This window comes from Pimephales promelas, chromosome 18 (genome assembly GCF_988280905.1).
Source record: "Pimephales promelas chromosome 18, fPimPro1.hap1.1, whole genome shotgun sequence".
Taxonomy (NCBI): domain Eukaryota; kingdom Metazoa; phylum Chordata; class Actinopteri; order Cypriniformes; family Leuciscidae; genus Pimephales; species Pimephales promelas.
Genome location: NC_142786.1, coordinates 5,600,237 through 5,626,492, shown reverse-complemented (window position 1 = coordinate 5,626,492; position 26,256 = coordinate 5,600,237). Strand labels below are relative to the sequence as shown.

General features: G+C 40.4%; 1 protein-coding gene across 1 annotated transcript; it reads right to left on the bottom strand.

Moving 5' to 3' along the window:
• Positions 1–3,911: 3,911 nt before the first annotated feature.
• On the bottom strand, positions 3,912–25,457 carry LOC120483479 (class I histocompatibility antigen, Gogo-B*0102 alpha chain). The gene is made up of 8 exons (XM_089122832.1): positions 25,319–25,457; positions 22,166–22,426; positions 8,888–9,163; positions 7,886–8,167; positions 5,599–5,700; positions 5,445–5,462; positions 5,154–5,207; positions 3,912–5,066 (listed from the first exon to the last, which is right to left on the bottom strand). Exons 1-7 carry the CDS (start codon positions 25,365–25,367, stop codon positions 5,158–5,160), a joined length of 1,038 nt encoding a protein of 345 aa, XP_088978958.1. The 5' UTR covers positions 25,368–25,457; the 3' UTR covers positions 3,912–5,066; positions 5,154–5,157.
• Positions 25,458–26,256: the final 799 nt, after the last annotated feature.

Below are 26,256 nucleotides of genomic sequence, written 5' to 3'. Positions count from 1 at the left end.
CCTAACCTTTCATTTAAGTAAAAAAAAAAATTTAAAGTGAGGGGGGAAATCACATTATAAAATAAATGTTTTTCTCCAAAACACTTTGGCCACAATTATTCATACCCTTTTATTAAATAACTTTTTGCAATTTCCTTTTTCCAAGATAACTGCTCTGAGTCTTCTCCTATAATGCCTGATGAGTTTGGAGAACACCTAACCAGAGATCAGAGACCGATCAGAGACCATTCCTCCATACAGACTCTCTCCAGATCCTTCAGATTCCCAGATCCATGTTGATGCTTCTCTTCAGTTCACTCCACTCATTTTCTATATGGTTCAGATCAGGGTTTGGGTCGGTCATGACAGAAGCTTCATTTTGTACTCCCTAACACATTTTTGTGTTGATTTTGATTTTTGTTTTGGATCGTTGTCCTGATGGAAGATCCAACCACGGCCCATTATAAGACTTCTATGAGAAGACGTCAGGTTTTGATTTTTTTATCTGTTGATATTTGATAGAATCCACAATGCCATGTATCTGAATAAGGAGTCCAGGACCTCCAGGAGAAAAATAGGCCCCCAACATTAAAGATCCAATGGTTTATTAAGTTGTACACATGGGGTACTTTTTATCCTTGTGTGCACCAAACCCATCTAGTGTGCTTACTGCCAAAAAGCTTTTTTTTTTTTTTTTTAGTTTCATCTGACCACAGAAGCCTGTGCCGTTTGAAGATCCAGTTGTGTTTGACCACTGAATATGCTGGAGTTTGTTTTTGGATGAGCGAGGAGCATTTTTCTTAAACCTCCCAAACAATATTTGGGGATGTAGGGGTTGTTTGATTTTTTTTAAGAGGCTTTCTGACCCCTAAGACTCAACTAATCTCTGCAATTCTCCATCTGGGATCCTTGAAGAGTCTTTGGCCACTCAAACTTTCATCCTCACCATCCATTAAGAAAATATAAACACACACCCTCTTCCTGGCAGAATCGTAACATCTTTAGTTGATTATAACTTCTTAATTTTTGCCCTGAACGGATTTTCAATTCTTTAGCTATTTTCTTACATCCACTTTCTATTTTGTGATGCTCAGCAATCTTTTGATGCACATCAGAACCATGTTCTTTGGTTTTACTCATTGTGATGGATGATTCAGGGAATTTGGCATTTGTGCTTCCTCATATTTAAACTCCTGTGAAACAAGAAGTCATGACTGGACAATTTCAAGTCACCCTGGTGTGCTAAAAAAGGTAAATATTAATAGGAATCAAATCAGAATGAATAACATTATTCCAAAGGATAGATTAAAATACCCGGTAATTTAATTAATTATATATATATAATATATATATATATATATATATATATATATATATATATATATATATATATATATATATATACACATATATATTACAATTTTATAATAATGATCAATATATATATATATATATATATATATATATATATTGAGATCCAGGGCTATAAAAAAAAACATCCGAATGCCCATGTCTAACGACGCGCCTGCTACTGACTACTATTAGACTACTATTAATTCAGAAATCTTTGTAAGATATTACCAAACATTTATTTAACCATAGCAAAAGTACATTAATTACTTAATTTAATTTTTCATCTCTATTTTTTGTGTTTATTTAAAATTAGACAGATCTGATATTACTCCAATTTATTGTTGATCAGTTGATATCGTTCTTTAATACTTCACTAACTAGCAGAAGACACTAGCAGGGTTTAAACCCCAGTTGTGCAGTTGGGGGCTGGGGCATGTTGTAACTGTTTTACAATGTGCCTCTATTTGAAATATGTGGTTATATTCTATACTTTTATGGATTCTATTGAGAAAACATGAGAAACATGTAGATAAAGACTGAGAGTCAATGTTCAGAAATGCTTATGGTAATTATTATTTTGTTTTGAATTATATACAGCTGTGTTTTCTGGTGTGTTTGTCATCAAACTCAAGAATTAGTTTATTTTTAATTATTAACAAATTCTATTATTGTATATGAAAAAGTGAATAATTGTATTTTATTAGAAAATATTTTGGTTTGACTTTTATATCCTTACTCTTCCCTGCAAAGTGGTGTGTTATCAGTGGAATTTCTGAAATGTAAGAACTACACACACATGCACACACAAATATCTATTTTTCCTTTAATTGTAACCTTTTAAGATTCTTTTTCTGTCTTTTTTGTTTTTTAATATATCTAATGTATTGTCCTTTTCAATATTTCTAGCCACTCTTTGCATCCTGTGGACTCTCAGCTCAACAGCATCTGATTTATTCTCCAAGTTTTTTGGACTCACTTGAGGCCTTGTTGTTTAGACATGTTTGTCTGGTAATGAAGTGGTGAAAATTAAAGGGATAGTTCACTTTGAAATTAATTTGAAATTTCACTTTGAATTAATTTTATGTAGTTTACCTCAAGGGCATCCAAGATGTAGGTGTTCAACACACGGACTCTGGGTCGAACATGTATGGGCGAATCCGGTTGCCATTTTACAACATTGGACGTTTTCCCCCACATACACCGACGGGTGAGTGAAACTCATTATAATATGCAAAACTGTTCTCCACTCGCAGCAGTGGGCGTTTATTTCCAAGTCTTTAGTGCGATACGCCCATAAAAACCGACCGTTTTTCAGGAAGGCTCACAACTTGGGTAAAAAATAGCCTACTTATTCATTTTGATGTTTTTTGAATGTAAAAAACAAGCGAACGTCTTAAGTTGACCTCAGACAACAATATAATAACAGTTCAGTTCACAGTTCACAGTTCAATAAAAGCCAGTTTATGACCCCTTTAAACGTCGGTAGATAGCGATCCCCCCTACAGGAAACATGACATGAAACAAGTACATGAAATAAAACCAAAACAAGACATGACATCAATGCCATATTTGGTAAATTAAATAAATCCTTAAAATGTAGTAAATTATTCCATAGAATTTCTTTGTGAGGAGATTCCCAATTAAAAATTCCAAGTAAAACTTTTTGGAGAAATATAGAAAGAGAAATCGGTCATTTAGAAGGGGTGAAATGGAAACTCTAAGTCCACCTAAAAATGATGGCAGTATACTGGGGTATGAAGAATTTAAGACTTAGTGGAGCCTAATTTTCCTGCCTTTCTATTCTGTCATCAAAGCTTTGTCTCCAAGCTATGTGCACTTCTTTAAAACACACCTTTGCTTTATTGAGAGAAAAGCAATTATGGCCATTGCGTTAACTTTTATTGGTTGGAGTTTGTTTTCTTGATAAATTTAGTTGTAAACATATAAATTTCTTTCTCTTTTCTTTTCATATTATGTAAATGCAGCTATACAATGCAGTGCTGTCTCTTTTCTTGCAAAAAAAAAAAAAAAAAACACTCGCTAAAAGTATTGGATTTATGAGCTCATCTTGGCAGCAAGTCGGATAATCCAGTTTGCAAGAGTGCGAAAATGAAAAAAGATTGGTTTTGTTTTGTGGTGAAAAACCACTCCTTTTACTCTGGTAATCCTGCACCTGAAGTCTTTCTGAAGATCTATCCATCTAATACATATCTTTGTCATCCATATTTCTCATCTGTATATATATTACCTAGCTAGACAGTCTCTGTCTTTTTCATTTGTCATCTATCTTATCATAAATGTAGTTATTTATTGTGTGACCTCTCTGGCATGTATCTTTTTTTATCTGTCATCTGTCTTTCTATCATAATCTGTTCAATCCTAATCTTTTATTAAAATTATTTTTTTATTTTACCAAAGATGTTAATGTTGTCATAATTTACTACTTTCATCATCATCATCATTTTCATACTATGTCATCATCATTTTACAGTTTTACATCTATAAAACTTAACTGTGTGGGGAACACAATAAATGCTAATTTTAGTAAGAGAGAAAGACATGCATCACTCACTTGATCCTTTGTGTGAGGTCCCTTTATTTTTTAATCAAAACAACATTACAACTTTATAGGCAACCAACATAAAAAAGCATCTTTTTAGTTTCAGAAACCTCAAATAAAGGAAAATATGGTAACACTTTACAATAAGGTCCGTTAGTTAACATTAGTTAATATGAACTGCACATACTGTATACAGCATTTATTGATCTTTGTTAATGTTAATTTCAACATTTACTAATATTTTATTTAAATCTTGTTAACATTAGTTAATGCACCGTGAACTAACATGAACAAACAATGAACAGCTGTATTTTTATTAACTAACGTTAACAAAGATGAACAAATAAAGTAACAAATGTATTGCTCATGGTTTGTTCATGTTAGTTAATACATTAACTAATGTTAACTAATGAACCTTATTGTAAAGTGTTACCGAAAATATTTTAATTAAACTCTTCAAATATGAATGAAAATATTTAATAGTACAGCATCTTTAACTTGACAAGAATTAATTATTATTGTGTTGTACAGCTTATCGTCTAAACAGGTTATTACTTTTTACTTGTCATTTAACAAAATAATTAATTTTACAAACAGAAAAAAAATAATCCCACAAAAGAAAAAAATAAGAAGCCCACATGTTGACAATTTAATATAATAAATGAAAAAGCCTTATTTAAAAAAATATCCGATATAGACTATTATAAAGTTTATTAAAATAGTAAATGTTGCAAATAAACAATTTCAATTTAAATAGACAATTTGATACTTTTCAATTACTTGCTAACAATCCGGAAAAAAAGAGAAAAAAACATTTGGATTGATCTTAGACAGTGATATACTGTGGTTTACTCCACAACTCCTACATATCAATCAATCAATCAATCAATCTTGCAAATCAATCATTTATATGTTTGTTTTCTTCTTTTCATTTTTGTTTCATTTAGGTTAACATTGAAATCATTTGATTAATGTCATATTTGTGGATCTTAAAACCTAAAAATATTGAAAAAGGCTGAACAGAAAGATTAATGTATAGGTGTAATAATGTAGAACCATAAACCAGATAAATCACATAAATCTATGATAGTGAGTGAGTGAGTGAGTGGACAAGCACTGAAGCAGAACAAGCTTCTTCTTTTTTCAAATTCGTATTTCCCACTTGTCTGGTCTCCTAAAATAAAATATGTTTGTTTTCATTTATTTTACATGACTGAGACAGTTGTACTGATGATTGGTTAATAATGATAATAACACTTACATCTTTATGCTTGAGGAACTGTATGAGCTGAGCTGTTGGAACCATCATCAGAACCTAAAATAAATAACAATATTACAACAAATCTGTTCTGATAGTACAGAAGTCATCTTTGTATTTATACCATGTTAAATTTATTATTTCTACTTTAGTAAGAAGGGGGTGAAACATCTGTTTTCACTTTATCTTACCACGGCAATACATTACACATTTAGATATATGAAGATACCATTTTAATGACATCATTCCAAATGTTAAAGCTCCTCTTGATACATGCACATACAAGGAACTTACCATTGACAGGTTTGAAGCCTGGAAAACAACCAAATACAAGATTTGTAAGTTCAGTAATTCCAACCAACAAAAAAAATCTTTGAATATGAGACATTTACAGCCTAAATGGAACACTCTTGGAAACATATATACATATTACATCTTAAGTGGTCACCTTTTTTCTTCTGATAGAACATATACCCAGCGACAACAATGACAATCAATAGGATGACAGCAACAGCAGCTCCAATAATGATGCCAATGGGAAAAGGTGTTTCTGTGTGATCAGAGGAAAACATTAGATCACTCAAAGAGCCTGTACATAATTTTACTAACTAGTACTGGTAGAAAATTCTGGGAGACAAACAGCATTTTTGATTTTTGCAGTACATTGGATAGAATATTTACCACATGCAAGCGAATAAGAACAGTACAGGTCTAAATATTAGGTTATAAAGAATAAATGAAAATACATTCCCACTTTATATTAAGTGGCTAGTTTAAACACTATGTACTTACATCAAAAAATATGCACAATGTACTTATTGTGTTCATGTTTTATTGTGGAACACTTTTGCTGCTATCAAGGTGTGATTCGAGTAAGGCTAGGTTAAGTGTGGGTGTGTTACATAGTTATATAAATTAATTACAGCTGTAATTACATGCAGGTATTTAAAAAAAATATATAAGTAAAATGTAAAAACATGTATGTACACAATAAGTCCATTGTATCAAATTATTAATTTCAATATAAGTATATTACTTAAAGCCGATCAATTGGGACCAAAAATATAAATACAGAAAATAACTATTTACACAATTGAGTTAATTTTTTATATAAAATCAGTCTGCTTCTATTCAGGGGTATTACATCTGAATACCGAATCTAAAATGTTCTGCTTTTGGTCTTCATTGATGGTCTCCATGAGGTATTATACTAGCAATAATAGTGAGACATAGACACATTTTCTTCTTCTTCTTTTTTTTTTTTTTTTTGACAATATAATACAAATAATGATGCATGTATTGATTCTGCAATTAAGATTATTAAAATTGTAATGATGCACAATCCAAGCTTTTATGCAATTTGGTCTTATTGAATTACACATTAATAAAGTCCCCGCAAACAATTGTGGGGGGACATTCAGAAAATCATTCCCGTTTCCCATCATTCTCTTTTCATTTTACGAATTAAAAAACACACAAGCTTATAAACATCACCCGTTACCCACAATCAATAGTCAAGACTAAACCCTCTACACATTTGTGATGTACAGTGTGTCAGTCTTTTGTTGTAATTTGTTTTAAAGGGATACTCCACCCAAAAATGAAAACTCTGTCAACATTTACTCACCCCCAAGTTGTTGCAAACCTGAATGAGTTTCTTTCTTCTGCTGAACACAAAGGAAGATATTTTGAAGAACGATAGGAACCAAACAGTTATTTGGCACTATTGACTACCATAAAAGAAAAAAAAAATACTATGGAAATCAATGGTGCCAAAGTTCCCATCGTTCAAAATATCTTCTTTGTGTTCAAAATATCTATCCTTGTGTTCAGCAGAAGAAAGAAACTCATACAGGTTTGCAACAACAACTTGGGGGTGAGTAAATGATAACAGAATATTAATTTTTGGGTGGAGTATCGCTTCAATGTTTTCCAATAATCTAAGGAAATTGCAATGGTACATCACTGAATCTACATTAGGGCTTTAAGCAGACAAATTAACTACAAAAAAGCTTTAAACATGCTTTAGTGTGTTAATTTTATCCTATTTTATTATTAATTGTTTGAAAACCTGTAACTATCATACATCCTTCAGATTTTCATTTGGTCAAAACCCATATACACTTTCAGGGCAGGGGAATCCACTAAAATGAAATGTGTCCACTGAAAGCACACTTTATTTGCATACACTCTCTTGGTCTATAATTCACTAAACTAATTATGAAAATCAGGCAATGTCACAAACATTAAAAAAAATTATGTGTGACCTCCTGTCATACTCTGCTTTTACTGTACAGCAAAAGATTCATAATCTCTTATGAATCTCTTAAAATGTCAAAACCACACCACACCACACATCTAGATAAATCCCCAGTTATCATTTAATTGTCGGCTGATTTATTTCCCTCATAGTCTCTAGAAAGTGTACATGAACATCGATTTTTCATACACATTTATTTACCCCTTTGATAGTGCAGTATTAGCATGATGTAAATTGCACAAAAGTTTTGCAAATAAAGTGCAATAATGACTATTGAGTTTTGAAAATGACTGTGCCTGCTTTAACTAATTCACCCTACACATAAAAATGGCTGTGAATTCTGTGAATTCCACCTATTGTATGTGCAAACACCTAAGAAAAAATAATCTGAGTATTATATAGTTCATCTGAAAAAAAGAAAATAATGATTTTCATAAATATTTGATAATTTAGCATTTTACTTGTATAATCTTACTTTCGTTAGACCTGATATCATTTGCGGACAGACTCTTGCCCAGGTGTTCCACCACACAGCTGAACTCGTTGTTCTTCCACTCCTCAGGTGAGACTCTAATGGTGCTCGTCTTCTGGAAGGTTCCGTCCTCGTTGGGAAGAAGTTCTCCAAGTTCCACATCCTCAAGATGCTCTCTGCCATTTTTCATCCAGTAGATTGTTACTCCACTGGGGTAAAAACCGGTAGCGTGACAAGTCACTGAAGAAGAGGAAGACTTCTGCAACAGAGACACCTTAGGAGAGACTGGAGAGGGAAAGAAGCATTTTAATATATACATCCTTTGATCTTTTTTTGTGCACATGCCTGGAACAAAGATATTAGCAAATGAGAGTAACATGAGGTTGCATAAAGAAATATTGATAAATGAGTTTTGAAAGAGTTTAAAGTGGGACTAGATCAAAAGATTAGAATTCCGTGTTTATTATCACATCTATCTAAAGTCCCTATACCCTAAATAGTGACCTCACTGAGGACTTCTAGTCTCATGCCTTTTCTTGCATGTCCATGAGGTTCACAACACAAGAGGGTACATCCTTTTTTAATTTTATGATTCAAAAGGACACTAGCACAAGTGTACTCTTTGTGGTCATGATTCATTCTTGTTGCACACATTCTGTAGGCCTGCACTGAATCAGACTTAATAGTGGAATATCCAACCTAATTGTCTATATCACCAAAATGTGGAGTCTAAAGAGGACAGCTGTGGCTTAGGGCAGCCTAGTATGGGACACCAAAAGGCCTCAGAAGAATGTGTTAATAAAATAGCTCATTTAACAATGCTGCACAAAAATACAGAGATGCAACTGCAATTGAACTGCAATCCTATCCTCTTAAAAAAGGGAAACATTAATTTACATATCTGTGTGCGTCTGAAATGAAATTACATGAAGTGACTCAATATTTACACTCTAAGTAAAAGAGAGTTGTTGTGAATGACAATTTTCTGTTTCATAAATTATGAACCTTTTCTCTCCAGGCTGCTCTTTCCATACTGCAGATACTTTTTTAGCCACTCAACACACAAAGTGCTCAGGTACTGTTTTCTATGTTGCAGGGATCCATCCCTGTTCCACTTCTCTGCGGTTGCGATTCCCTGTGTCACTGGGGAAATGTATCTCATCTCCTTATAATTCAGAACAGTAAAGTCCTCTCCATCGAATCCATCTTCATCAAACCCATTTACTTCTGCAGTCTCATCATCCCATTCACAGCCATACATTTCCTGGTATGTGTGCACACCTAAACAAGAGACAGAAGGGCAAAAGTCAAAATCTGAAATCACACACTGGCAGTTTATACTCTAGCTTATTATACACACTAGAATGCAACCTATATCAGACCAACAATAACATTAATGAGTGACGTGGTGACAAGCACTGACTGATCATTTCTAAATTATTAATCTGAATTTGTGTTATTGCTCAGGTGTCTGTGTATCAGCTAACTAAAAAAACCTACAAACAGATTTCACACATAATGAAAATGTGTGCTGTTCTCAACAGCTGTACTGCATGTTTAGTTTGCACTAAGTTACACATGATTGTTTAAGAGCTGTAAAGTGAAAGGGAATGTAGTGTGACTGAGTGAAAGAGGAAACATTAATTTGTTAAAGAGACTGGATTTAATACATAATAAATGATCAGCTTGTGTCACAAATGTCACAATTGTTTTCCAGCAGTATTAAAATAGCATTTTTTAAAATAGCATAACACACTGTCTTAATAAGGCCCTGCGAGTGTGTGACTTAAGTCAATGAAGTTACTGACTGGTTGTTAAAGACACATTATGAAGGACGTTCTGTCATAATAAATTATACTTCATTTTAAAATAATAATTAGCTTAGTATGTTTGTTGATTCTAGTTAGGATCAATTATTCTTAAAGAACCATGGACCGGTTAATAAACTGGAACTGTGTCTCAGAAACAGAATTATTAAATTCTTTACGATTCCTGTCCCTGCTCATCTATTGACCTTCTTTTACACTCTTGTATCCCTTTACTATGTGTAAACTGATGGAGGGATCAGCAGGGATCCCTTGTCTTTGAAGTGACATTCTGGATAAATGGTCTTATAATCAAACTAATGCCGAGACAAACTTAACGATTAGCTGAAACATTTTAAAACCGAACTGTACACACTTACAGACTTTCAACGACTGGAGCAGATTTTAGCTTAAAGACCAGCTGGGAACATAATCGTGTCGTGACTTGTATCAACATTCATTATTGACCTTAGTCGTTATAAGGGACCCGGCTTACTGTAAATCTGACTATGTGTGTGTGTGTGTGTGTGTGTGTGTGTGTGTGTGTGTGTGTGCGTGCGTGTGTGTGTGGTTTCATTAGATTTTTTTTGACAGTTGGGAGTTTGAATTCTGTTAACGTAAGTCTTTGGAAGTTTTATAATCTACGGTGAGAAAGCCATTAGTCTGATCAGTTAGAACTTTAACTAACTGATAACTCAACTTTACCACAATAACAATGTAAATCAGCAGTAATCAATCTACTCCTGGAGGACCATCATCATCCTGCAGAGTTCAGCTCCAGTCTGAATCACACAGAATCAGCCGATCTCTGTCTCAGTCTGATGGTGCTTTTCCACTACACAATACCAGCTCGACTCGACTCCGCTTGGCTCGCTTTTGTTTTGGATATCCAATGTGTAAAAATTGTGCCTGTACCTGGCTTTACCTCACCTCCGGCGAGATTCTGAGCGAGCTAAGGCAAGCTGAGGCGATACTAAAATGTGATGTGAAAACAATGCCGACTGCTGATTGGTCAGGGAGAAAACTCTCAGACTCATTGAAAACTCCAAAGGCTGTCTGTTATTATGCATGATACAAACCAACTGCCATGCCTCTGTGACATTCAGAATGGAATATGTTCCTCTTTGGGTTTTGGTTGCTAAGGTTGATTGACAGTGGTTGTTAGGGACGGGCTAGGAGGTGTTGAGGTGGTTCCTGATTGGCTGTTTGCTGCCCCGAGTCAATCGAGACCACCCTTGTGTTTCTATGACACTTCTATCCCAAAATATCCCTTTGATCTCTTTCAATGGAAGTCTATGGAACTTGTTGCTATGGTGCTCTAAATGGCTGCTAGGGCGAGGCTTGATAGCTTCACAATGATCCTGAGAAACTGATTGGTCGCCTGAGTAAAATGAGCCTGCCCCCTTGTCTCTATGACACTGTGATCCAGAGTTATGTTTAAAACAACAACCCTATGCAATTTACCATAGAAGAAAAACATGCATGTGTTTCACGGGCAGTGCTTCGCTACAGTGTGTGTGTGTGTGTGTGTGTGTGTGTGTGTCTATGGGGTAACTTTAGGCAGCTCTTGCGCTCCAGGGGGGGAAATTTTCATTGTGAGGTATGTTCTTACAGAGCCTGCCAGCCTTTTCAACTGCGGTAAACACGTTTCTGCGAAATCTTCGCCCATAGTTCTCTGACACGTCAAAGTCTTTAGGGTTCATGGGATTTTTTCGCCCACTTTTTTTCCCCCGAGAAGAAGAATAAGCATGAGCAGTAACAAAAGTTATGCCTTGTCTTTGGCAAGCACCACTAATAATTCAGCTTCTAACTGAAAATGACATTGTAAGTTAGTTCCCTTTCGTAGTCACTTCGAGTTACGTCAGAAGTGACGGAGATTGGGGGATTTCGCATAGAAAGCCAATCCTCTTCGAGTATTAAAACACGAGCCAATGGCATGCAATGCCTTGGGGCTGCGGAAATTTGCATAGCGTACTCCGCCCTACTCCGTGAGTATAAAGGAGGAAGTGAACGCAACCGCAGTATGTTTTCGCTTCGGAGCCAAGAGAACCTCTTCACTCCTAAAAGCTGATTCAAGACTCTTCGAGAACGAGCGTCCTCTTCAGTGTTGGTGTGACGGCGGTACCCAGCGAGATTTTGCATTGCCTGCGATCTGAGCAGTGGTCTGCCAGACTTTGCACTTCTCCCTGGTAGCTTCAGCGCTGAAAGAGTGAATTTCTCCTTTCTCTAAAAGTGAAAGTGAAAGAGCTGCACGCGGCACGTCTTTTTAAAGATGGTTCGCCCGTGCCCTTCTGGATGTGGTAGATTTCTGTCATCATCTGATGGTCACGAACGCTGCTTTGTATGCCTGGGCATTCAGCATGCAGCAGCAGCGTTCGTGGATGACTCATGTTCCTTCTGTGGGAGCATGACCATCTCCACACTGAGGTCGAGGCTCACTGATCTCACTAGAGTGAGAGCCCCGGTCCCCCCTACTCGATCGGCTTCCTTCACGAAAGGGGGCCCGTCGACCCGGGGACCCGGCGATCTAACGGTGACGGTGTGGGATAGAGCCCCGACGATTCCTCGGGCCACACCTCCCGCCTCAGTGCGTGAGCCAGCGAGCGCCAGCTCGATTCAGTCGGCTGTCTCTTCGGCGGCGCCGGCTGCTTCTAGCAGCGCTCCAGATGATGATGTGATGTCTATCACTGCATCACTAGGCGGGCTTGAGTCCTCGGGAGAGGAAGATGCGGCTGCGTTGCCCCCTTCGGGAGTGCCAGCGTTGCCCGTGTCAGATCCCGAGCTGACGGCCATGCTGTCTCGAGCCGCTGGGAGTATCGGGCTAGAATGGAAACCTCCATCCTGCCCCGATCTCTCGCGGATGGATAACTGGTATCTGGACAAAGCTGCCGCCGCAAGGCCACGGCCAACTCCGATACCTTTTTTCCCCGAGCTGCATGCGGAGTTATCGCGCTCTTGGGGGGCTCCTTTGTCCACTCGAGAGCGCGATCTCTCCCCCGCCTTTCCCCCCCTCGACGGTGGGGCCGCCCGTGGGTACACTGGGATGCCCCCGGTGGAGCGCTCTGTTGCGATGCAGCTGTGTCCACAGAGCGCCTCCACCCGTGGTCCTCCTAAGCACCCATCCAAAGCCTGTGGGTTCTCGTCTGCTATGGCGGCGCGAGCCTATAGAGCGGCGGGACAGGCGGCCTCCGCTTTGCATGCCATGAGCACTTTGCAGGTCTTCCAAGCGAAGGTGCTCAGAGACATGCACGAGGGCGGGACTGACTCGACGGCATTTAAGGAATTGCGGTCCGCCACTGACCTTGCTCTCCGGGCAACGAAAGTGGCCGCTCGCGCCGTCGGTCAGGTGATGGCCACTTCGGTGGTTCAGGAGCGCCATCTCTGGCTCAACCTGGCAGATACGCGGAGCGCTGAGCGGACTCGTCTGCTCGACGCTCCGCTCTCCCAGGTTGGCCTTTTCGGCGGTGCGGTCGAGGACTTCGCCCAGCAGTTCTCCACCGCTCAGAAGCAGACGGAGGCCATCAAACACATCCTGCCCCGGCGACCAGCTGCTGCCTCCACCCAGTCATCGGCGCAGGTGCCTCCCTCTGCTCGCCGCCGAGGACGCCCCCCTGCGGCTCCCCTCCCTCCCGCCCGGCCCCAGCAGCAGCCTTCACCCGGGCCCCGGCGTCGAGGAGGCCGCAGGCCGGCGTCACAGCCCCCTCAGGCCGCTCGCCCCGCTAAACGCCAGGCCAAGCGAAGATCCTGACACGGGCCGCTCAGTGACGATCTCGAGTCTTTCCCAGGAGGCGGTAGCAGGCCCCCTCCTTCCCCCGGTGGAGGGCCGGGGGAGAATCTTTTGTTCTCAGCTCCCCGCTGCTCACCCACGGGTGGGCAGCACCCTGAACTGGTTAAAGAAAGACTTGACATCCTCACTGAGCTCACAGACTGGAGTGGGTGCGCTCGATGCCCCCGTGCGTCAGCCCACACACTCCTCTCTGTCTCTGAGGGCGCGGAAGGGTGCGTGTGTCGTCCCAGGGCTACACCAATCCCTTCCCCCTCTGTCGCCAGACCCCCGGCAGAACAGACCCCCGTGGAACGCTCCGCTTTCCCTGGTCCCTTCTGTCGGGGAGCGGGCTTCGACGCATCCGAGCGGGGTAACTCCTGCACGCGTGCCAGTCGACCCGCACCGCTGCCCCTCCGGGGGGACGTCTGTGGTTCGCATGACCCCGTTGGCTCATTTCCTGGAAGCCTGGCTAGCGCTTCCTGGGATATCCCGCTGGGTCATCAGAACGATCAGACTCGGCTACGCGATTCAGTTCGCACGGTCTCCTCCCCGCTTCACGGGAGTTCGCTCCACGATGGTTGGTGGCAATGCCCCAGTCTTGAGAGCGGAGATTGCGACCTTGCTGGCGAAGGGTGCAATCGAGACGGTCCCTCCAGCCGAGGTGAGGTCCGGGTTTTACAGCCCCTACTTCATTGTCCCCAAAAAGACCGGTGGGTTACGACCGATCCTGGACCTGCGCATTTTGAACCGTTCTCTCCATCGACTACCGTTCAAAATGCTCACGGCCAAACGCATTTTCGAATGTGTTCGGTATCAGGATTGGTTTGCAGCGATCGACCTGAAGGACGCGTACTTCCATGTGTCCATTTTACCTCGACACAGACCGTTTCTTCGGTTTGCCTTCGAGGGCCAGGCATATCAGTACGCCGTTCTCCCATTCGGGTTAGCTCTGTCCCCTCGCGTCTTCACGAAGATCGTCGAGGCAGCCCTTGTTCCCCTTCGCGAACACGGGGTTCGCATCCTGAACTATCTCGACGACTGGCTGATACTAGCACACTCTCGAGCTCGGCTTTGCGAACACAGAGACCTGGTGCTCCGGCACCTAGCCCGTCTGGGCCTTCGGGTCAACCGGGAAAAGAGCAAACTTTGCCCCGTGCAGAGGATCTCTTTTCTCGGCGTGGAGATAGACTCGGTCGCCATGTCCGCGCAGCTCACGAACGAGCGCGCGCACTCACTGCTGACTTGTCTTCGTCAGTTCGAGGGCAAGAGTGCGGTTCCACTGAAACTATTTCAGAGGCTCCTGGGGCATATGGCATCCGCGGCCGCGGCAACGCCGCTCGGTTTGCTTCATATGAGACCGCTTCAGCTGTGGCTTCGCGATCGAGTCCCGAGGTGGGCATGGCATCGCGGCTCGCTCCGAGTCCCAGTGACTCCGGCATGCCGGCGAACCTTCTTCCCGTGGTCGAACCTCAGCTTCTTACGGACCGGCGTCCCTATTCAGCGAGTTTCCAGGCATCTCGTTGTCTCCACGGATGCATCTACCACGGGTTGGGGTGCCATGTGCAATGGGCATGCAGCCGCCGGTTCCTGGACAGGAGCCCAGCGCCTCATGCACATCAATTGCCTCGAGCTGTTGGCAGTACGGCTCGCCCTACACCGCTTCCGAGCGTTACTCAAGGGCCAGCATGTGCTTGTCCGCTCAGACAACACTACGGCAGTAGCGTACATCAACCACCAGGGGGGTCTACGCTCACGCCAGTTGTCGCAGCTCGCCCGCCACCTCTTGATATGGAGTCAGAAGCACCTGAGGTCCCTTCGTGCAGTGTACATTCCTGGAGACCGGAACTGGGCGGCCGACGAGCTGTCCCGGGTCCGTCCCCTCTCCGGCGAGTGGCGACTCCATCCCCAGTCGGTCCAGCTGATTTGGGACGAGTTCGGGGAGGCACAGATAGACCTGTTCGCCTCTCGGGACTCGTCCCACTGCGCCCAGTTTTATTCTCTGACCCGCGGCACTCTCGGCTCGGATGCGCTGGCGCACAGCTGGCCACGGGGCCCACGCAAGTATGCGTTTCCCCCAGTGAGCCTCCTTGCACGGGTGTTGTGCAAGATCAAGGAGGACGAGGAGCAGGTCTTGCTGGTAGCCCCCTACTGGCCCACCAAGACGTGGTTCTCCGATCTCATGCTCCTCGCGACAGCACCTCCTTGGCCTATTCCTCTGAGACAAGACCTACTCTCTCAGAGACGGGGCACTCTGTGGCACCCTCGTCCCGATCTTTGGAGGCTGCACGTGTGGCTCCTGGACGGGACGAGGCAGGTTTGAGTTCGCTGCCACCTGCGGTGGCGGCAACCATCACTTCCGCAAGAGCGTCGTCCACGAGACACCTTTATGCGTTGAAGTGGAACCTCTTCGTCAATTGGTGCTCTTCTCGCGGAGAAGACCCCCGGAGATGTTCGATCAGTGTCGTGCTTTCCTTCCTGCAAGAAGGGTTGGAGCGCAGGCTGTCGCCCTCCACCCTTAAGGTTTACGTCGCGGCCATTGCCGCTTCTCATGAAGCAGTGGAAGGTAAGTCCTTAGGGAAGCACGACCTGGTCATCAGGTTCCTGAGGGGAGCGAGGAGGCTGCATCCGCCTCGTCCTCCCCTCGTACCCTCTTGGGACCTCTCGGTAGTTTTAAATGCTCTGCAGAGGCATCCCTTTGAGCCTTTGCAATCGGTAGAGTTAAAGTTTCTGTCCATGAAGACAGCACTCCTGGTTGCATTGGCCTCCATCAAGAGGGTGGGGGACCTGCACGCATTCTCCGTTGACGAAGCGTGCCTGGAGTTCGGGCCGGCTTACTCTCACGTGATCCTGAGACCCCGGCCTGGTTATGTGCCCAAGGTTCCCACCACTCCCTTCCGGGACCAGGTGGTGAACCTGCAAGCGCTGCCCCCGGAGGAGGCAGACCCAGCCTTGGCACTGCTCTGTCCGGTACGTGCTCTCCGCACCTATGTCGACAGAACGCAGTGTTTCAGGACCTCAGACCAGCTCTTTGTCTGTCATGGAGGGAGCCAGAAGGGAAGGGCTCTCTCAAAGCAACGGCTGTCCCACTGGATTGTGGATGCCATTGCTTTGTCTTACCAGCAGCAAGGCCTTCCGTGCCCCCTTGGTGTGACGGCCCATTCCACTCGGAGTGTGGCCTCCTCTTGGGCTTTAGCGCACGGTGCCTCGCTAACAGACATCTGCAGAGCTGCAGGCTGGGCGACACCCAACACCTTCGCCAGATTCTATAATCTGCGAATTGAGCCGGTATCCTCTCACGTACTCGTTTCGGCCAGTTCTGGATCCGCTCAGGTGTCTTCGCTTGCTCGCCACTCCACTCCCCGGACTGGATAAGTGCGATATTTCCTCAGTTCTTCCATTGAAGCCTTGAGTCCTCCAGCACCGACGATGCGGGCACCACTGCTGTGGCTCTGGATGCTGGCTAGGTGCCTCCATGCGTACGGTTCCCCCTTGGTAACCGTCTCATGTGTATTATCCACTGTAAGCCTCTCTGAGCATGTGTCTTCCCTTGGCAAGCCATCTGCCACCCCTGGAGCTGAAATTAGTAGCCACCTGCGGTTGGTGCTCCAGTGATTCCATATGTGTTCCTATGTGGCCATATGTGTATTCGTAAGTCCTCCCTTCGGTAGGCAGCTGGTAGCATGTCCCCTTCGGGATATGTTTCCCAGTGTACCTTGGTAATCCTGTGTCTAAGTCGGATCCCCTAAGGAAAACAGGTAAGGCTCGGGGGTTAGACTTTCGCAGGGCACTGGAAGACAGCCTGAAGTTGGCGTGATGGCACAGACCCCCAATCTCCGTCACTTCTGACGTAACTCGAAGTGACTACGAAAGGGAACGTCTCGGTTACGTATGTAACCCTCGTTCCCTGAGTAGGGAACGGAGACGTTACGTCTCCCTGCCACTTCTGCTGTATCGCTGGGTAGAGGCCGAGTTCAGTCTTGGCTCCTCAGCGAAGACATACTGCGGTTGCGTTCACTTCCTCCTTTATACTCACGGAGTAGGGCGGAGTACGCTATGCAAATTTCCGCAGCCCCAAGGCATTGCATGCCATTGGCTCGTGTTTTAATACTCGAAGAGGATTGGCTTTCTATGCGAAATCCCCCAATCTCCGTCACTTCTGACGTAACGTCTCCGTTCCCTACTCAGGGAACGAGGGTTACATACGTAACCGAGACGTTTTCTGTACAAATAGTTGTACAATATGTGCACACACGCACACGCACACCCACACACACACAGAGTTCCTGATATTTACAGAGGGTCAGCTGATGAAAGTACAGAAACTATGGAAACATGTTGTGCTGTTGTAGCAGTTCAGTGTTCTGCATCAGCAAAGTCTGTTTCACTGACGGCCATCTTTGAAATGCCTCTCGAGGAGCTGTTTCAGTCTCGCAAGTGCAGCTCCTCTCTCTTAGACTGCGGAAACATCAAATTCTCCAAAGCTGTTCACCAAGCTCACGATTAAACTTCATATTTTAAATCACCAATGAAATCTAACAACAACTGTCTCATCAATGTTATTTCTAAACGCTCAAATCATGACAAAAACTGCATTTTCCAGGCTGGATCAGCCGATGCGCATGCGCAGTCACAAGCGTTCGTCTCAGGACACCGACTGTTTCTATAGCGACCGGAGCTTCTAACAGCACCTGCAGTGACATCATGACTTTACCAGTTGGCGATTGGCTCTTTTACTTAGAAGGCGGGACTTATTCTGCCATATTACGCGTCGCACTTTCTCCCAATCATAGTAATCCGAGTGCACCGTCTTTATATATCTAGTCTTCGGCATCAGTCTTTTGTTTCGGCCCTTATCGCCGTGGGAACAGTGGGGTCTGAACCTCACACACACAACAGGGACCCGTGGAGTCTCACGTGACATCTGAACTAAATGCCATTCAAACATCGTGACAGTTCGTCATTAATTACGACGAGCCGTCAGCTGTTGATCTCCTGTGAATCTGCCGTCTGTCTGTCGGGTGCCGTCTCACTACTCTAAGTTCTGTCTCTCCTCTGAGGTTCTGCATCTCGTTCTCCCGCACTCAGATACAGTGAAACCCAGTCGAGAGCGGCTGAGACCTGCAGGAACTCAAACGCCGGATCTGGATGGTTTTTGTACGTTAGTGCTGGTCTAGTTGCTGGAGCTGCTGGTTAAGGTGGTTAATAGGTCTGGTGGGGATTCTCAGTAACAGCGTCTAACACCGCACATATAAGTGAGACAGCCCGGCTGCTCAACGGTCCTGCTCTGATTCACTGTCTGTCCGTCTGGACTCTGATCTAAAACACAGTGAGCTGGATCTCAGTCTACATAGACAGCATCCTGAATGAAACGGACACTCATAAGTGACTGGTTCGGATGCACTACACATCGACAGCGAACACATGCCTCATAAATACAGCACCGCTCAACTGTACAAACTCACGATCGATTCAGTTTGTCGTTAGCACATTGCCAAACGTGATACTCGAATAAACATAAATGTGCATACACAAATATTGTGTGAAATAATCCGTTTTTAATTCCAGGAAACTATTTCGTTTGATCATTTTCAGAACTATATGGATTATTTCACTGAGGATTTTGCAATGCATTATGGGATTGCATTCTCTGTGAAAGACGCATGTGATTCTGCCTTAGGATTTGGCCAAAAGATGATTATCTTATAAACGCAGCATAAATATTCTTCTGGAACGACATGAGAGTGAGTAAATGACAAAACTTTCATTTTTGGCCGAACTAACCCTTTAAGTTTAGGTTTTAAGGGTCGCCTATAGAAAATATCATTAGCTCAGTATAAAAACAACAGAATCCAATGGAAAGTCGACACCAAAACATAATACACGTAATGGGGTGTATCTATTGGTCACTGCAGATTTCTGTGAAATAAATGAGAGAATTGTTGTTGATTCGATTAAACTCAACATCAGAGCGTCTGCTAACAGAAAGAGCAAAGAGAGATGTGTGTGTGTGTGCATACATTTGAACTTTATGAACAGTCTGTCAGTATTATGGGATTTCTGGGAGTTTTTTATCTCTGCTGTGGGGAAACTGTCTGAATGAGAAGATAGTCAGTAAAATGAATCATCTTAAATAGGAGAACAGACTTATTTAAATCTGAACCGTTTGTTTTTGCATCTGTTTCTCTGTTCATCTTTGTTCGGTTCATTAGTTCAGTTCTCTCCTCGTTTGTCGCTATGGTTTCTAAATGATTGTGTTAGTTCAGTTCAGGTGTGTTTCTGTCTGTTCATCGTCTCGCTTTGTTTAACGTCAGTGTGATTGTGGTTATGTTCCTCCTCATTGATTCTTCTGTTTATTGTTTTGATTCCTATATTAAAAGTCTCCTTAAATATCAATCGCTTCTGTACAGCCTATCCTGACTGAATCTATGCATTAAACACTTGCCGACTATAAAGCACTATTCACATGGGATTAGAGTTCCCTGGCGACTTCTAGTCATTTGTCATGATTGTAGAGGTCGTCTGTGATCTTAATCCTGTGCGAATCAGCCATGTCTGAAATTTGTAAAGTAAAAATTTCCCCGCAAATGATCTACCGTATTACACTGAACAGCGAGGTCATGTGATAATATTAGTCCCGTGCGAATCAGCAACTGTGATTCGGTCAGGATTTGGCGGGTCATATATCATTTTTTCCAAGGTTTTTGTTTCCCAAGCATCTTTTTATCCATCTTTCGTGACGAATGGAAGTTGGAGTGGAGTTGATTAGATTGATTGGTTGATTTAAAACAACACGTCACTAATGATTTTAAATATTAAACATGTTATTTAGTCATATAAAAAAGCATCACGATAAAGACGATACTGATCTCTACCTTGCACGATGTGTCATTTCAACATGGGAATATTTTTTATTTTCTATTTCACTGTATTTTCAGTGAGAATTCTCATTACTGTAATGCATCCTGCTTAACTGAATGTGTGTTATGTTGTTATTTAAACTAATTAAAAATAAATAAATGGATGTTCAACTAGATTATTTCAGATGACAGAAAAATCATTAACTGAAAATTCATGTGTAATAATAATAAAAAAGTAGAAAAATGATGTGTCCATGACTGATGTTCTCATCATCCGCATCATTTTTCGAGGAGTGTTTAAATGCACACTCAGAATTTAAATAAAGTTTGATTTTGAATGAAGAAACATGAGAGCTAGTTCCTTCAAGATGATCTCTTTATATTTCTCCAATAAATGTTAAATATTCGCTTGTCAAAATGTGTACATGACATATTGATTATCATTCCCGAAATTTAGAAAATTGTTAGATTTACATTTTTTTTTCTTTTTTATAAAATTGTACCTCATTAATGTCTAATTATATGCACTGATTAAAAAGTCATCATGGCTTCTGTATTGTTGGCAAAACATACCAAGATAACACCATATCCTCCATGACACCATTCTCATATACCACAATCATTTAAGGCCAGAACTTCTGTTTCAGAAATGAGAATTTAATCATAGTATACTACTTTTAATATCCCTTAATATTAATTTTAAAACTTTTCTAACTATTTATATTTGCTTAATGATTTTTATTTTAGCAAAAGCCAGGTTGACAAAGTCAGCAACCGAGAACTGCTGGAGGAGGAGGAGAGAAAGATAGAAAGAGAGAGAGAGAGAGAGAGAGAGAGATAGAGAGAGAGAGAGAGGTTACAGCAAGTGTGATCAGCAATAAACAACACAGCCTTGTACACACTACTATAACACAGCTATACATATAAATAAATAAATCTGCAGAAGTCTGTCATAAATATTAATAAAACGACATTTTTAACAAAGGCAATCGTTTTAACTGTTAATAATTTTGTTATATTGTGTAATCATATTGTAATAATTATAGTTGATAGTATTCTGTTCCTCAACATTTTTGTTTAGATCTTCCTGAAAAACTTTAAAAAATACTCTTTATTTCAATTGTCTCTTTATTCTGTTCTATTTATTTGTACTTCTGTCTGTAATTTGTTTGTTTCAAATATTATTTAGAAAGAAAGAGTTAGAAAGAAAGATTAGTTAGAAAGAAATTAGTTAGAAAGAAAAGAAATATTTAGAAAGAAAGAAATATTAGTTAGTTAGAATAAAGAAATATTAGTTTCTATATTAGTTATAAATATAAAGATGGATAGATTAGTTAGAAAGAAAGAAAAATATTATTTAGTAAAAAAGAAAAATATTAGTTAGAAAGAAATAAAGAAAGATTAGTTAGAAAGAAAAAATGTCCTATAAAATAATTATTAACTAAAATAAATAAATGAAAATATGAGGTTTTTATCTGAGTACGTAATCGAAGAAATAATCGGCCAACTAATCGATGATCAAAATTACCATTAGTTGTAGGCATAATAACCACAAAATATAGGGGTGAGCCGCTTTGCTGCTTTAATGGAAAATTAAAGGAAATATGCAAGGAAAAGTATAATTTATTATACAACCTAATTACCACTTATCTTTTGGAACAGTCTATCAGGAGCACAACTATAATGCCTTAAAATACTGCTTACTACAGCTCACAAGATTTTTTAATAAAGCTATTGTCTTGTATTTTGTCTGTGTTCTGTAGTTGTCTGTCATGCTTCAATGTCATTTTTGTAGCAGTTTCTCAACGTGTTGTGCAAGTTTTTGTGTGTGTGTGTGTGTGTGTGTGTATGCTACCTGCTGTCTGGTTAAAACGCTGCATTGCAATCTGTATGTTGTGTTTGAAGGATGGAATGAAGCCACTCTCTCTCTGGCTTTCCCTGTTCCAGTAATCTGCTCCTTCATTGTCCTTGATCCACTGTGTCTTGGGGATCATCCTCTTGATGTTACTGTCAAAGTACACAAATGGAATGTCGTCCACCATACCCACTGATGTGTACTCTGGGAAGCTGTCAACCTCTGAAACTCCAGTAAGTATGTATTTCATAGAATGAGTTACTGTGAAGAAAATAAAATATTGAGATATTGAGAACCATTCAATGTACCTAATTCTAAAACTTAAAAAAAGTATTGCCTTCTGTTTTGAGTATGTTTATATACTAATTATTTTATAAATAGCAGGTATAGCAGTGTACGCAAAATGTATTGGCATAAATGATAATTCATTTATCTTGCAGTAGATCAAACAGTCTCTCCTTGCACAGTATACACACTTATTAATATCATAATTTATTTTAAACATCTGTTCATGTTAGTAGCTAAGTGAAAATTGATTTGTTTGAAATCATTGTTTTCAGTGTGACCATTGTTCAGGGAGAACAAAGAAGGCAATGAAAATTATTAATAACAATAAAGGAATATAAAGGCTTTGTGCAGTTTTTTTTATTATAAAAGGTTCAAAGAACAACTCTGAAAATGTTTCCATGTGTATTCACAACTGTCTTGGGTTCGATTGAATCAAACTCAAGTTTGTTTCCCCCCTTGGTGCGGATAGGCAGGTGTGAATACACAATACAGCAATCGCATTTGGACGTGTTTTGTCTTGCCAATTTACACATTCAAACAATTTTAAACACAGAAGACGAGGCGAACTCAGTAGGCTACTTGCGCGTTATCTGTGACCACAGCCGGACACGCACACACCCAGAGAGAGAGAGAGAGAGAGAGAGACTTTTTTTACTATTAAGTTCTTCTACAATTTACAATAAATTATTAACTCATAGAAAGAGACACATTTAAAAAAAATATATATAAAAAAGCAAAAAAACAAAACAGCAAGTCTTAAAACAAAACAATCTAAAAAAAATATATTCAAACATAAGTTTAGAAGACCATCATCAGTAACCTCACAGACAATTATTAATACCCCACTTTAATTTAAACATCTGTTCTAACATAATGTTACATAATTTGTTGGGTAGACTATACCTGCGAGAGAGTTTTATTGCATCACACATTGTGTAGTTGTTCAGTGTTATGTTAACAGGTTAAATGTCATAATTAGCCAGCATAAGCCGCAAATGAAATAAAAATGTGGTATTTGTGATAATTAAACTGTGTATTATTAATGAACATATAAAATATATTGTTTCTGTTTTATGAAATTTAACCACTGCTAATTAAAATAAAATGAATGAATTTGAATGGATGAATAAACAAACATGTTGCCCAATTGTTATTTTTTTTATTTGTCTTTATTTATTATATTTTCAATGACGATTAGGCTAGTTAACTTTATATCATTAAAAATGGGTGTCTCAACTGTACCATGGTACTGTCTCAACTGTACCACATATGGGTACAGTTGAAAAAAAGTTGAGACAAAAAGCACCTTATTTTTATGAGCTAACTGTTCCAACTGTACCCAGGCTACCCATATGGAAACTCAATCTTTACACGAGATTTAATTAAAACCCTAAATAAAATCATACCATCATCAATAAAATCATAATCACACCATAATTTGATTCTTCACCACAATTTAATTGTCTTTTTCGTGATAACCATATTGCCAATTTCGCAGTGAGTGAGACAATCGTGCCAAAACTGTAAGCCCAGCTAAGACGCACCAGTTACAAACACAGCCATATTTCGGGAACCTTTTGCTCCGTGCACACAAGTCATTTAGACATTTGCCACGGTTTTTTTTTTTTTTTTTTTTTTTTACACAAAGGTTGGTTTTACACGATCAAACTTTTTAGCAGTTCCTGACTGTTGTACTCGCTGGCTTGCCATTTACAATTGCTGTTCACAGGCCTGCAATGCTTTTGGCCGTATTTGTGCGAGAATTGTGAAATACCCTACAGCTACACATTAGAGCGTTTTCATCTGGAAATTGATTTCAATTAGGCTACTGGTTTTGTAGGCTAATTGTTAAAAAGAGTCTACTGTGCGCATATTTTTGAATGTCCGTTCATCTTCTTTTTTTTTGTTTCTTTTTTTTTTTTTGTTATGCAAGTCTCAATTTCTAAAATGAACAGCAACCTAGTCTTAAATGTGTCATCTGTTTTGACTGATCGCCGATTAGTTTTTGTTACTAGGGACATTTTATATTCATCACATATGGACTAGGCTAGTCTAGTCTATGACTATGGACCATAGCTGGCTGGATGGACTAGGCTAACCAGAGCTCGGGCTAGCTGTACAGCCATCTAGTGGCCAATAAAGGTAGAGTTATTCCAAACACATGTTATGTTGCTACTGTAATACTGTAATTACATGTTATTCAAATCGTTAATTTTGCACATTGAGTTATTCAACAATCGATGTCTTCATTTGCAAATCCTTTCAAAAGCTTTGATCTTTCACCAGAAGTTTTTCTTTTGAGTTTCATGAATAGGCTATATAAATTATTTTATGCATTGATTAAGCCTACACATTTATCATGGCATGTAAATCAACCATAAGCCTATAACCAATAATTAATATTCAAGTTGACAAGAACCAAGCAAGCAATTGCGTCGCTAGTCTCCGGGTAGAAAAGTCTCTTTCAGGTCACAAATGAAACTGACCTGCTACCACGACACAGTTAAAGTGGTAGGCCTATGTAGGCTAGCTTAAATAAAATAATCCATTAAAAAAACAATTAATGAAACAACAAACAATTAAATTAAACAATTTATAAAATATTCAGTTTCATTTATGGAGTTCGCGTGTTCTCTTATGGAATATTTTCAAACATGTTCTGCATTCCAGAGCATCACATTTATTTTAATCGCTTAGACGCCAAATGAGAGTTATAATGATAAAAATATTTTTCAGTAATTTGTAATTTGTAAAATGCAGAATGCAGAAAAAAAAAATACCTTCACATTTTTAGAACTAGGCTACATAGTGGAGCTATAATAAAGATTTAAATAGGCCTAGTCAACTTTAAAATCAACTACTCACCAGCATAGGCCAGATGAACTCCGAGGAGCAAGAGGACCACGGTCCGCATGTTTGATTTTGGCTATATAAAAAAATCACAACTGAGGCTGAAATTGTGTCTTGCACGCACCAGTATCATCAGACTGTGATCTGGTGAAACGACTGCGCGACCGACTAAATAGGGTTGCAAATCCCAGCCAATAGATTTTCAGAACAATTGGAACGTCATCAGTCACTATGTTGTATTTCTTAGATTGGGTTAAATTTTGAAAGTAAAACCAAAATGAAGTCCTTATTTATGGGAGCTTGTTTCCGCCACTGAATAATAATAATAATAATAATAATAATAATAGGGTAGACTGGGTACAGTTGAGACACTTTTTGCGTTTTGATTTTTTACACAAAAATAGATACTGAAAAGACGTGAATTTCCACATGACATGCCACATGACATTTCATTAGCTTGTAGACTAAGATATTATCAATCAATATTACTCATAAGTAGTTTATATTTTCCTCAATTAGCTCATAAAAATAAGGTGCTTTTTGTTTCAACTTTGTCTCAACTGTACCCATGTGGTACAGTTGAGACAGTACCATGGTACAGTTGAGACACCCATTTTTAATGATGTAAAGGTAACTAATCGTTCATTGAAAATATAACAAATAAAGACATAAATAAAAATGGGGTGGGGGGTGGGGGGGCGGCGGAGAAGTCAGAATTGTGAGATAAAAAGTCGCAATTACCTAGTTTTTTATTCTGTGGAGGAAACAAGCTTCCATGGCAATTAGTCTCTGAAATTCCAGCCAATATGCTATTCAGGCCTACCTTCAACGTCACTACGAGGGTTCTTAACTGGGTTGATCAAGTGAAGTGAAAGCAACATTTTTAATCAAGTGAATATGTATAATATGGGTTTTCTTCCACAAATGTCATGTAACATATAGGTAAAGTGGAG